The sequence below is a fragment of the Bison bison genome, unplaced genomic scaffold, assembly GCF_000754665.1.
Source record: "Bison bison bison isolate TAMUID 2011002044 unplaced genomic scaffold, Bison_UMD1.0 scf7180017864061, whole genome shotgun sequence".
Taxonomy (NCBI): domain Eukaryota; kingdom Metazoa; phylum Chordata; class Mammalia; order Artiodactyla; family Bovidae; genus Bison; species Bison bison.
Window position 1 is genome coordinate 7,685,811 of NW_011494633.1, and position 13,734 is coordinate 7,699,544.

The 13,734-nt window shown below is 47.7% G+C and overlaps 1 protein-coding gene across 1 annotated transcript in view; it reads left to right on the plus strand.

Moving 5' to 3' along the window:
* SERPINA4 (serpin peptidase inhibitor, clade A (alpha-1 antiproteinase, antitrypsin), member 4) overlaps positions 1-7,719 on the plus strand; it is an 11,893-nt gene extending 4,174 nt beyond the window's left edge. Inside the window, 4 exon segments of the mRNA XM_010836248.1 lie at positions 4,584-4,857; positions 6,386-6,545; positions 7,524-7,597; positions 7,599-7,719. Of these exon segments, the coding sequence (XP_010834550.1) occupies positions 4,584-4,857; positions 6,386-6,545; positions 7,524-7,597; positions 7,599-7,719 (629 nt within the window).
* The last annotated feature ends 6,015 nt before the right edge of the window (positions 7,720-13,734 follow it).

A 13,734-nucleotide genomic window follows, 5' to 3' on the forward strand; every position in this document is an offset into this window, starting at 1 on the left:
CTTTTCCTTCTTCTTTTCTTTAATGTCGTATTTTTGAAATTCCAAACTCTACTCTAGATTTTTAATTTTCGCTTTCTGGTATTAGTTATCAATTTTGTACCTGTACTTTCTTTATAATTTTCGCGACCTTGTTTGTTTTTATTTGTTCGTTTTTTCTCTCTTTCTTTTCTTCTTCTTTTCTTTAACATCGTATTTTTGAAATTCCAAACTCTACTCTAGATTTTTAATTTTCGCTTTCTGGTATTAGTTATCAATTTTGTACCTGTACTTTCTTTATAATTTTCGCGACCTTGTTTGTTTTTGTTTGTTCGTTCCTTCTCTCTTTCTTTTCCTTCTTCTTTTCTTTAATGTCGTATTTTTGAAATTCCAAACTCTACTCTAGATTTTTAATTTTTGCTTTTATGTATTTGTTACCAATTTTGTACCTTTAAGGACCCAATCTTCAGGACCCATTTTTCACTAGGGAGTGAGATTACTGGCTTGACTGCTCTCTCTCCCTTTGGACCCTCCTTTTTCTCCACCAGGTCGCCTGTGTCTCCTCCCTAACCCCTCTCTACTCTACCCAACTCTGTGAATTTCTGTGTATTCCAGACGGTGGAGAACACTTAGGGAACTGATTACTGGCTGGATCTGTCTCCCTCCTTTTCATTCCCCCCTTTTATCCTTCTGGCCACCTCTGTTGCCTTCCTCCTTCTTCTCTTCTCTGTATAACCCCGTGAACATCTCTGAGTGGTCCAGTTGTGGAGTGCACATAAGGAAGTGACTACTGGCTAGCCCACTCTCTCCACTATTGATTCACCTCATCTCATTTGGGTCACCTCTAACTCCCTCCTCCCTCTTCTCTTCTCCATGTAACCCTCTGAACCTCTCTGAGTGACCCTCACTGTAGAGAAACTTATCATCTTTAATGTAGATGTTTTATCAATGGTGTTGTATAGAAGGAGAAGTTTTGAAACTACTGTAAAAATAAGACCGATAATTGGAAGCAGGAGACTTAAGTCCAAACCCTGACTCCAGGGAACTCCTGACTCCAAGGAACATTCATTGACAGGAGCTCATCAAATGCCTCCATACCGACACTGAAACCAAGCACCACACAAGGGCCAATAAGTTCCAGGGCAAGACATACCAAGCAAATTCTCCAGCAACAAAGGAACACAGCCCTGAGCTTCAAGATACAGGCTGCCCAAAGTCACCCCAAAACTATAGACATCTCATAACTCATTACTGGACATTTCATTGCACTCCAGAGAGAAGAAATACAGCTCCACCCACCAGAACACCGACACAAGCTTCCCTAACCAGGAAACCTTGACAAGCCACCTGTACAAACCCACACACAGTGAGGAAACGCCACAATAAAGAGAACTCCACAAACTGCCAGAATACAGAAAGGACACCCCAAACTCAGCAATTTAAACAAGATGAAGAGACAGAGGAATACTCAGCAGATAAAGGAACAGGATAAATGCCCACCAAACCAAACAAAAGAGGAAGAGATAGGGAATCTACCTGATAAAGAATTCCGAATAATGATAGTGAAATTGATCCAAAATCTTGAAACTAAAATGGAATCACAGATAAATAGCCTGGAGACAAGGATTGAGAAGATGCAAGAAAGGTTTAACAAGGACCTAGAAGAAATAAAAAAGAGTCAATATATAATGAATAATGCAATAAGTGAAATTAAAAACACTCTGGAGGCAACAAATAGTAGAATAACAGAGGCAGAAGACAGGATTAGTGAATTAGAAGATAGAATGGTAGAAATAAATGAATCAGAGAGGATAAAAGAAAAACGAATTAAAAGAAATGAGGACAATCTCAGAGACCTCCAGGACAATATTAAACGCTACAACATTCGAATCATAGGGGTTCCAGAAGAAGAAGACAAAAAGAAAGACCATGAGAAAATACTTGAGGAGATAATAGTGGAAAACTTCCCTAAAATGGGGAAGGAAATAATCACCCAAGTCCAAGAAACCCAGAGAGTACCAAACAGGAAAAAAAAATAAATTCTGCAATAACTATAAATTCACAGGAAGTTGCAGAGTTGTGTGGAGAGGTCCCATGTACCTTTCACTCAGGTTCCCCTGGATAATGTCTTACATTTGCTGCTGTTGTTTAGTTGCTCAGCTGTGTCTGACTCTTTGCGATCCCACGCAAAGAGCATTAGACATGTCTGCCTCCTCTGTCCATGGAATTTCCCAGGCAAGAATACTAGAGTGGGTTGCCATTCCCTTCTCCAGGGGATGTTCCCGATCCAGGTGTCGAACCCACATCTTCTGCATTGCAGGCAGATTCTTTACCACTGAGCCACCCAGGGAACATCTTACATAATTGTATACAGTTGCAAACCAGGAATTTATTTATAAAATTTTATTTTATTTATAAAAATAAACAAACTTTATTCAGATGTTATCAGTTTTCACATGCACTCATGTGTGTGTGTAGTTTTACGCTCTTGAAAAATTTATTTAGATCTCATTTTAGTGGCTGTACAATATTCTATTAACTCCATTCAACTGGAAAAAATAATATAATTTACAGGTATAATATACACTCTCACCACACCCAAATCTCTGGCCAGAAATAATGAAGTTTTTGGTGCTCTCTTCCTGTAACCTTCTTTCCAATTGGGTTAGTGCTCGTGGCACAAGCAAAAGGCTCTCCAGAAATAGAAGAGAAATAGCCTGCCCTCTGACACATTTGCCTGTCACCTTGGGGATATAAATGTAGCCTCAAGCCCTCAATCTAGGTCACATGGTGTGAAGAGTGGAATGACTGTGGTTTATCTTTAAAAATGAAAAGTACCTAGAAGAAAACAAACCAAAGATGTGCAGCATCTTTCTAGATAAAATTATATTGAGAGATACTGAAGTGGGCAAACAAACAAAAATAGTATACTGAATTTATGAATAGGGAGACTTAATGCGCTAAAGATGTCAGCCCCCCAGCAATTGATCTAAATTTTTTAATGTAATCCCAACAGTTTTGGGGGGAAATTTTTGTTTATTTTTGGCTGCACTGGGTCGTCACTGCTGTGCACAGGCTTCCTTTAGTTGCCGTAGGTGAGGGTTACTCTCTGGCTGTGGTGTGCAGGCTTCTCTCTGTTGCTGAGCATGGATGGTAGTATGCGAGGGCTCAGTAGTTGTGACCCATGGGCCGAGCTGCTCTATAGCACATGGGATCTTCCTGGACTACAGATTGAATCTGTGTTCCCTGCATTGGCTGATGGATTCTTAACCAGTGGACTACTAGGGAAGTCCCTCCTAACAGCTTTTTAAAAGATTATTTTTGGTGCCAGTTAACAAGCTGATTCTAAAATGTATGCGAGAGAGCAAAGGGCCAAGAATAGCTAAAAAGGGAGAACCTGCCTGCTGGGGAGCAAGACCAGTTATAAATCTATATTAATTTAGACTGTGTGGTACATGTAGACCAAGGGGACAGAATAGAAAGGCTGGAATAGAACCCAGAAGTGGCCCGTTGGATATACAAACATCTGATATTTGAAAAAACCTGCATGATAGAATGTTGAGAAAAAGGATAGATTTTTTTTTTTTTAGTGGTGTAGGGACAGTACCCTCATGGGGGGAAAAATGATTTTGTACGCCTCCCTCCTACTGATAATAAGCATTCATTCCAGGTGACGTAAAGCCCTAAATGCAAAAGGTAAGAGCAAAGCTTGTAGATGATGGAGGGAAGTATCTTCAGGACCTGGAGGTGGGAAAATGTCCCTGGGTAGGACACAGAGATCTAACCATAAAGGAAAAAACTGATATGCTCGCTGCATTACAGTGGAGAATTTCAGTCACCAAAGCACACCATTATGAAAGTGAGAAGACAAGCCAGGGAGGAAGAAAGCTCACTGACAACATACAGAATTGATCAACAACTAGTGTTCAGAGAGCTGCAAATCACTAAGAAACAGCCCTATAGAAATACCGGTCAAAAACGTCGCCTGGCACTGAGCCAAAATCAAACAAACAACCCGCTACCAAAACTAATAAAAAACTTCCGTGTGCTCGTGCTAAGTCACTTTAGTCATGTCTGACCCTGTGCAGCCCTATGGACTGTAGCCTGCCAGGCTCCTCTGTCCATGGGATTCTCCAGGCAAGAATACTGGAGTGGGTTGCCACGCCCTCCTCCAGGGCATCTTCCTGATCCAGGGATCGAACCCGTATCTCTTACATCTACCTGCATTGGCAGGGGGTTCTTTACCACCAGCGCCACCAGTTGATCCATAAACACAGAAGAGTACTCGATCTTACTTTAAACTGAGAAAGGGCATGTCTGAAGCACAATGAGCTACCACTACACGAACACCAGGTGGACAAAATGAAGTCCAACAATTTCAAGTAACTGGTGAAGACATGAAAAGATCTTGCTGGGTATCCTCTTGGGTCTCTTACTTTAGAATCTTTCTGAACCCCCAGGTCCATGCCCCAGGCAGGTCTGGTGTTGAACTGATGGGATGGTAAGGTAAGGGTCTGGAGTGATGGTTGGGGGGGTGTGTTTCTTGGATGGAGGATGGGCTTATTTGTCCACAAATGCCTGCTACCCTCTTCCCTTCTTCCCTCCAGCTCTGTGGGAGAAACCATTCATCCCTTCCTTGACTGCTCCCCACAACTTCTATGTTGATGAGGACACCACAGTCAAGGTGCCTATGATGCCACAGGATACCCAGCACCACTGGTATCTTCACGACAGGTACTTGCCCTGCTTGGTGCTGTGGACGGATTGCCAAGGAAACACAACAACCCTCTTTATCCTTCCTAACCAAGGGAAGATGGAGCAGGTGGAAGAGGTTTTGACTCCCAAGATGCCAACAAGATGGAGCAACTGGCTCCGGAAGAGGTAATCCATCAGGGCATGGTGCAGGCTGTGTCTTCACTGTGAACCCTTCCAACCAGAGCCAGTGCCCCAAATTGGCAGGGGGATCACCAAATTTTGGAAGAAGTCTTACTTTCTCCAAGACTTTCCATGCTGCTGCTTAGTCGCTTCAGTCGTGTCTGACTCTGTGCGACACCAGAGACGGCAGCCCACCAGGCTCCCCCGTCCCTGGGATTCTCCAGGCAAGAACACTGGAGTGGGTTGCCATTTCCTTCTCCAATGCATGAAAGTGGAAAGTGAAAGTGAAGGCGCTCAGTCGTGTCCGACTGTTAGTGACCCCATGGACTGCAGCCCACCAGGCTCCTCCATCGACGGGATTTTCCAGGCAAGAGTACTGGAGTGGGGTGCCAGGGCCTTCTCCGACTTTCCATGGGTTTCCTTAAATAAGGATTGCCAATACTGTATCTAAATTTTGCCCTCATTAGTGAAGAGAGAACCAGACTAGGAGTTAGGAATCCTGGGTTTAGATGTAGCCCTTATACTACCCACTCCAGGATCCTTGCCTGGGAAATCCCATGGACGGAGGAGCCTGGTGGGCTGCAGTCCATGGGGTCGCATAAGAGTCGGACACGACTAAACAACAACAACTTGTACTGCACAAGTCCGGGGTGAAGAGACACCAGCTCTCTGAGGGTCCACCTTGTGCAATGAATGAGTAGATTTCTGGTCAAGATGCTGACCATTATGCTATAGAGGTATTTAGCAAAACCACACCCACCCACACCAGCAAGTACCAAGGAAGCTTTCACATCACCCTGAGGCTATGAGGAGGAAAAGTCTTCAAACACACTTGAGAAAAGGACCTCAGGTCAAGGCCATATGGGGGTGGGCAATTCACACAACTCATGTGGTAGAGGAATTCTATCCAAAGAAATCACCGGTTGCAAACAAGTGAAAACCATGGGGCCCCATCAGTTCAGTTGCTCGGTTGTGTCCAGCTGTTTGCGGTTCCATAGACTGCAGCACACCAGACCTCCCTGTCCATCACCAATTCCTGGAGCCTGCTCACACCCATGTCCATCGAGTCATTGATGCCATCTAACCACCTCATTCTCTGTCATCCCCTCCTCTTCCTGCCTTCAATCTTTCCCAGCATCAGGGTCTTTTCCAATGAGTTAGCTCTTCGCATCAGGTGGCCAAAGTACTGGAGTTTCAGCTTCAGCATCAGACCTTCTAATGAATATTCAGGACTGATTTTGGCCCCATCAGAGACAAAGGCAAAACTGCCGCATGAGGAGACCTGTATCTCCTGACACGTGTGCAGAAAACCACCTCTGTTTAGAAGAGCTGCCAAAGGAAGGAGACCTTGCAGATGGCTGACCCCGGAGTCAAAGGAGCCTGGCTTTAAGTCACTGGGAGCACTCACTAAGGGCATGGCACAGAACTCTGATGAAGTGAGGGTAGGGAGCCAGTGCCCTTGAGAAGACCCCAGCCTAGATGGGACCCCTGGCTAGTTCAAGAGTCCAGTGTTTTAACCCACTGCCTCTTTCAGCCATTTTTATGGGAAGCTCAAGTTGTATCTCCCCAAGTTCTCCATTTCTGGCGCCTATAGATTAGATCAGATTTTGCCCAAGCTGGGCATCACAGACCTGTTCTTGCAGCGGGCTGACTTGTCTGGCATCACGTAACAGCTAAACCTGCGGGTGTCCAAGGTAAGTCATCCATGGGTATCAACCCTTGGAGACCTTGGAGGGGAACTTCTACCTCTTGGAAGGTGCTGGGTGCTGGGTGCTCTCCCGGCCACCATGTGAAGTCTCAGAGCCCGAGTTTTACTCAATAATCCCTGGGCATAGGGAGCCAAGAAGTAACCCACCATGTGCTGGGTGTGGTGCTCGATGCTGGGAATCCAGGGGCCACCAGGCTCCTGCCCTCAGAGAGCTGTCCCAGTCAAGTCACAGATGGTGGCAACAAGAGTGACAAATGCAGAGACCGAAACAGAGGAAGGACGCAGACGAGGCTGGGTTGTTTCACCCATTTCTAGGTGAAAAAAAGGGACCTGTGACCTCAGTTATGTAAGATAAAGTTGTGCTAGAGGGTAGAGTCTTGGGCTTGAGAGTTCAAGTTTCAGTTCCGCCTCTTATAACATTAGAAGTTCTGCATCTTATGACCCTCCTTTGACTCCACGGTCAGCCGTCTGCAATGTTACCCAGCCTCTGGATTTACCTTCCTCATCTGTAAAACAGACATAAGACATTGACATCATAGGATGGTTAAGAAAATTAAAAGAGTGTAGGCACACAGTGTGTGCTCAATAAATGATCACAATCACCATTGTATAAATAAGGGATCTTTAGCTCAATGACCCTCCCCACGGTGCAGAAATTCCTGCTGTGTTTTCTCAACAAATGGCTTTGGTCTTCAGTGGTTTCTGGTCTCTCCAGGCTTCCCTAAGCCCTGACTCATGCTCTCTCGTGGCTCAGATGGTAAAGAAGCTGCCTACAATGCCCTGGGTCAGGAAGATCCCCTGGAGGAGGGCATGGCTACCCACTCCAGTGTTCTTGTCTGGAAAGTCCCATGGACAGAGGGAGCCTGGCAGGCTACAGTCCATGGGCTCGCAAAGTGTTGGACACAGCTGAGCGACTAACATACACACGCTCTCTCGGCGCTAACACTAGCCATTTCCCTTTCAGAGTTTCCGCAAGGCCATCCTGGAGGTGGGTGAAGTTGGCACCCAGGCTGCAGTGGCCCCCGGCAGTTTTGCCACCTTTTGGCCCCCGGGACAATTGCTAAGCCCTTTGGTTTAACCAGTTCTTCCTTGTGATCTTTTCCACCAATGCCCAGAGCATCTTCTTTCTGGGAAAAGTGGTCAACCCCACAAAACCATAGCCCTCCCAGGGCTGGCTTGTCTGTTACAAGCAGGAGGACGTAGCCTGGAGGGAGAGGCATGAGCAGCTCTGGGCTTGGAGTGGAGGATACAGAAGATGCTGAGGATCTGGGGCAGAAGTTGTTGGTGAAGGATGCGGGTGGTATCTGAAGGGTGTGGACTGGACACCCAGCTCCTCAGAGCTGTGTCACCCCAGACAGACCATCTAACCTCTTTGAGCAGGTCTACCCTGGAAAGTGGGAGAAATGTCCACCACCAGCCGCACCGCCCAGGGTAGTTATACAGATTAAACAAAATGATGGCTACGGGGAGCCTGGCTCAGCGCTTCCCATATAGTGGATACTCAATCAATGCATCCCTTTCCTATCCCTCTGGGGTTTGCCTGTGGTCCCCTGGCACACCTGGTCCAGGACGCAGTGGTGAGATGTTCCAAATTTCAGTAAGTTCACGAGGTGTGTGTGTGTGTGTGGTAGGCAGTCGTGGTGTGGGCAGCCAGTGGACAGGGCAGGTGCCGTTTCAGAGCCAGGGTTCAGAAGGCCTTGGCAGGGAGAGTGTCCACCAAGGCATCTGCTACCGAGACTGGAGATGGAGGCTCAGGGAGGCAAGCTATTGCAAGGGAGCTCAGGCCCTGCCCCACCTGTGGTCACGGGGATGTGGCCAGTATCCCTCTCAGAGCAGATTGCCATGGCCACGGACTGAGCTTCACAAGGAGAAGTGTGAGATGTAGGAGTCTAGAGGCCTATCTTCCCATCCCTGCTGTGCCATCGAGGTGCTCTGAGACTTTTGTGGTCCTTCCCCCTCTGGACTTCAGTGTCCCCACCTCGGTAATGTTAGCTGGCCCAGTATTAAAAAGCAGAGACATCACTTTGCTGACAAAGGTCCATCTAGTTAAAGCTATGGTTTTTCAGTTATGGTTGGATGTAAAAGTTGGACTATAAAGAAGTCTGAGTGCTGAAGAGTTGATGCTGTTGAACTGTGGTGCTGGAGAAGACGCTTGAGAGTTCCCTGGACAGCAAGGAGATCAAACCAGTCAATCCTAAAGGAAATCAGCCCTGAATATTCATTGGAAGGACTGGTGCTGAAGCTGAAACTTCAATACTTTGTCCACCTGATGTGTAGAGATGACTCATTGGAAAAGATCCTGACCCTGGGAAAGACTGAAGGCAGGAGGAGAAGGGGACGACAGAGGATGAGATGGTTGGATGGCATCACTGACTTGATGGACATGAGTTTGAGTAAACTCAGGGAGATAGTGAAGGACAGGGGAGCCTGGCGTGCTGCAGTCCATGGGATTACAAAGAGTCAGACACGACTTAGCAACTGAATAACAACAGGTGGCCCAGCTCGGACCGTCTTTGAGTTTGTGGGGTGAAGCCTCTGAGGAGGGACCACTCAGAGTCTGTGAGAATAAACCTCTCCCCCTCCCATGGGAGGAGGCAGGCTGACAGGACCTGGCTGTGTTTGTCCTAAACCTCAGTAATTTCCAGCAAATGCAAGGTCTAGTGGGTTTTGTTCATTTGTCTGTTTTGAAGGTGAGTGTCAGAGGCAGCAGGAGGTTTCACAGCCACAAAATCAGAGTTTACATTGGTGACAAGGAAAAGTAGACTGAGCACCATCTACAGAGCTGACAATTATTCAAGAATCAAAATATTCCAGGGACTGTGTGACTTGGTCCTGGTCCTTGGCCCAAATAATGCCACGATGGCAGAATAGAATCATGTCAGGAAGCTAGGAAGCCAGTATCTGGAGCAGGAAACAGACAACTTTTTTGACGGAAAAAGCCATGGGGAACAAACTGAGGAGCGGAAGATTCTGGGGTCTCCCCCATTTTCTCTGTAACACAGCTGATGGCCTCAGGTGTCACCGACAGAGAGAAGATCCTATAGGAGGAAATATCTCAGCAATGCCAGCCCAGCGCTAACCACACCAGCTCTGGGCTACAAGGTCAGGAGCCTGCCAGGGCTCAGCACCAAGTCCTCCAAGGCCCCGAGGACCTCACTCTTTTCTTGCCAACCCTGGTTTAATTGGTCCATTTCCCCCTGCACCTGCTGGGATGTTGGATTCTATTTTTCAACAGCCAGGCAAGAGATAGTTAAGCGCAGGCTGACTCACTTCCCTGTCTGCCCCTACAGCAGCAGGGGGTGGGTGGATTTGAGTCCCAGACAAGCCTGGAAGAAATGCAGGCCTGGGGTTACCATGGCGATGACACTGCTGGAGTGAGGTGAGGAAGAGAAGCTCTGGTGTGAGGAAGGGGAGGAGAGGGGTGCAGTCCCCTTGAGAGTGATGCCTTCTTGTTCTGATTAAGCTCATCTCATTCCCTCCTCTGCTCAAAAGCACTCAATGGCTCCCTATTGCCTCCAGGATAAAGTTCATATTCTTCCAACTGTAGTCAAGGCCCCCATCCCAATCTTGTCCCTGCCTGCCTCTCCCGCCCTCGACTCCTCTCTTGCCTTCACTCACCCAGTGACTGCACTCATGGAAAGTCTGATGTCTTCCCAGGCTACCCATAGCTTCCCACCTTTGGGCTTCTGTCCCTTCAGATCCCTATCACCCAGAATGCTCCCTTCCCCATCTCTGAGAATCTATTAGGATTTCCAACAAGTGCCTCCTGCTGTCCCTAAGGAAGACGGTCTTCCTACTATTAAACATGGCTGGCTGACATTAATCTCTGCCTCCCACTGGGTCAACCCTGGCCCCTCCTAGACGGAACATCTCAGAGGGAGGACCCTATTCACATTGCATTCCCTTCACTCACCTTAGTACCTGACCCCAGTGCTGATCATCTGGTCTGGCACGTGACTCAGGCCCAACCAATGGTTCGTGACTGAATGAATGAATGGAAGAGGCTGTACCCTGAGCAAGGTCCCCATGTTATTTGTTCTGTATCACCACCCCCCGACACACCCCAGGAATTGATTGGGTAAATATTTAGTCCAGCTTCTCAGATTTCAAAATGTCCTTTGGAGCATTAAAAAAAAAAATTAAAAAGATCTACAGGGCTGTGTGTGACCCTTGTTTTGCTACTTGGGAGGCACACTGTGGGCATGGAGTTCAGTGTCGGGAGGTGGGGTATGCTGGTGATTTCTGTCATTCTCCTCTGGCAGGAAAGGCACAGTCTTTCTTCACTTTGCAATTGGAGAGCGGAGGGAGGCAAGGGAGTGTCATGAGTGTCGTGGTGGAGCTTGGGGGACCCGGATGCCAGTGGATGGATGAATTGCCCCGCCCTCATAAGCAAGTGTGGAGAGAAACATCGTGGGTTCATTAGGTTATTCATTCTCTCCTTCAACAAACAGTGGACTGGCCACTAGCCAGGAAGCCAGGGGGATTTCCTCAATGGGAGAAGAGGCACTTGAAATTTGGGCTGGGACAGAAAGTCTGCATTCCCAGCGTCTCTGTTACCCGCACCGAGGACAAGCTCTTACCTCTCCAGATTTCACTTTCCGCACCTGTAAGTGGGTACATAATCCCGCAGCGTCTATAAAGGTAGGGAGCAGATGGACATGGGATCCGTGGAAGATCCAGGCCTGGGAACCCCCAGCTCTGATGGAGCCTGTGAATGTGTGGACATGTGAAGGGCAGGAGAGTGTCTGTTCCATCCCTGGCTGCCTGGGAAGGCGAAGTGTCCTTCTCTGAGCCAGAGCAGATCTAAGCCTAATGGTTTCCAAGCCCTGAGCATCTGCAGCGAGCAAGGCACAGTGACAAGTGCTTTCAGGGAGTTACCAAGAGGCCACGAGCATCTGAGCACAGAGCTGGACTTTGGAGGCAGAATGCCTGTGCTTGAACCTGCACTTGACCCATGACGGAGTACACGAGTTGGTTAGTGTACTAATTTTGCTCTAACAAAGGACCACAGCTGAGTGGTTTAACAACAGAAGTGTATTATTTCACCCTTCTGGAGGCCAGTATGCCATGATCAAGGTGATGGCAGAATGGTGGAGTTGGTTCCTTCTGAGGCTCGGAGGGGGCATCTGTCCCGGCCTCTCCCCTGGCTTCTGGGGGTTCCCTGGCCATTTTTCCTTGGCTTGTAGATCTCCGCTTCGTCTTCACATGGTGTTCTCCCTGTGTGGGGGTCTCTTCCCAGATTTCACCCTTTTACAAGGACGTCAGCCATACTGGATTAAAGGCCCAGCCTCATTCCGAATGACTTCACCCGAACTAATTACATCAGCAATGACCCTATTTCCAAATCAGGTCACCTCCTGAAATGCTGGTGGTTAAGTCTTCAATTTTGGGGAGATGTGCTTGAACCTCTGACCCGATGCGGGACTTGGGTCCCCCGTCTGTGCCTCAGTTCCCTCGCCTGTGAAATGGAGATGAGGCACCTAACGCATGAGTAGACTCTGGATGAGTCACTGTATCTAAAGCACCTAGCTTTGTTGTTCCACAAATGCTCACTACTGTTATTTCATTTTATCTCTTATCACAACTCTCCCCTAGAGCAGGGTCACAACTCCACCTCCCCGCAAGAGCTGGCAGGTGGCCTGAGCAGGTAAAGCAGGCTGACAGCCATGGGGACCAAGAAGGTGGAATAATAAGAGCCCCAATTGAAAGACATTTCTGTTCCACGTTGTCACACTCACTTGGGGGTGACAGAACTCAGTTCTGCCCAGGGTGAAACTCACCTATTGGGAATAGTACTCTTCTTTGCTCTGGATGTCAATGGAAAAATAAATCTAGCATGACTTACTCAGTCCTTAAAATCCCCATATCCTGGCCACTGACTCATCCTACTATCTCAGTTGTTGTGGACTGAATTGTGTCCTCCAAAAGTTTGTATATAGAAGCCTGAACCCCCAGTGAATGGGCCTTCAGGGAAGTAATTAAAGTTCGGTGAGGTCATAAAGACGGGATCCTCATCTCATAGCACTAAGTGTGCTTATTAGAGGAAGAGACACCAGAGCTTGCTTCTTCTCTCTCTCCCTCTTTCTCTGTCCCCACACAGGCACAGAGAGGGACTGTGTTAGGACTCAGCAAGGAGGTGCCATCTACAAGCCAGGAAGACAGATCTCACTAGAAATGAACCTGAACATCACCTTGGTCTCAGACTTCCAGCTGCCAGAACTGAGAAACATGTTTCTTTTGTGTGAGCCCCTCCATCTGTAGTCTTTTGTTTTGGTAGAGCAGACTAATCTGTGCCCTGAGACACCCTCAGAACTTTCTCTTTCAAGTGTTCCCGTCCCCAGCCCCCCTTCCTTCAGAACCTGAGTGGCAATGGGGAGTCAGGGCTTGCCCTGTTCCCCAGATTCTCAAGCTAGTCCCTAGACTGTAAGCCTGGGACATGGTACGTGGGGTGCCTCCACAGACATACACACGGGCTGGAGAAGTCTTTTCAGCATCTCGTTTAGCCCCATCTTTCATCAGAAACCCGTTTTAAGGTATTACACTAGTCTCCCATCGCTGCCGTAACCAATTAGGACCAACTGGGCAGGGTAAAGCAACACAAGTTTATTCTCTTATGGCTCTGGAGGTCAGAAGTTCAAAATGGGTCTTCCTGGGCCAACATCAAGATGTCGTGTCAGCAGGGTGTGCTTCTGGAGTTCCTTGGCCCAATGCCCCACATCCCATTGTTTATTTCCTCCTGCTTCCCTGGTCATGTCTCCTTCCAAGAGACTCTCAAAAGGTAACAAACACTGATTCCCTTGCCTCCTCTGACTCTGCTCTCTCTTTCCCCCCGATTCTGCTTCTCTCCCTTATAAAGAAGGGCTCTTATGATAACACTTAGGACTCACCTGGGGAATCCATAACAGTACTCCCCAATCCCGTTTCAAGATCAATCAAAGTCCCTTTTGTTCTATCAGGTCACTGTCACAGGTTCTGGGTGTTAGGACATGGATATCTTTGGGAAGCTGTTGTTATCCATACTACACACATCTTCGGTTGCTGCTGCTGCTAAGTCGCTTCAGTAGTGTCCGACTCTGTGTGACCCCATAGATGGCAGCCCTCCAGGCTCCCCCATCCCTGGGATTCTCTAGGCAAGAACACTGGAGTGGGTTGCCATTTCCTTCTCCAATGCATGA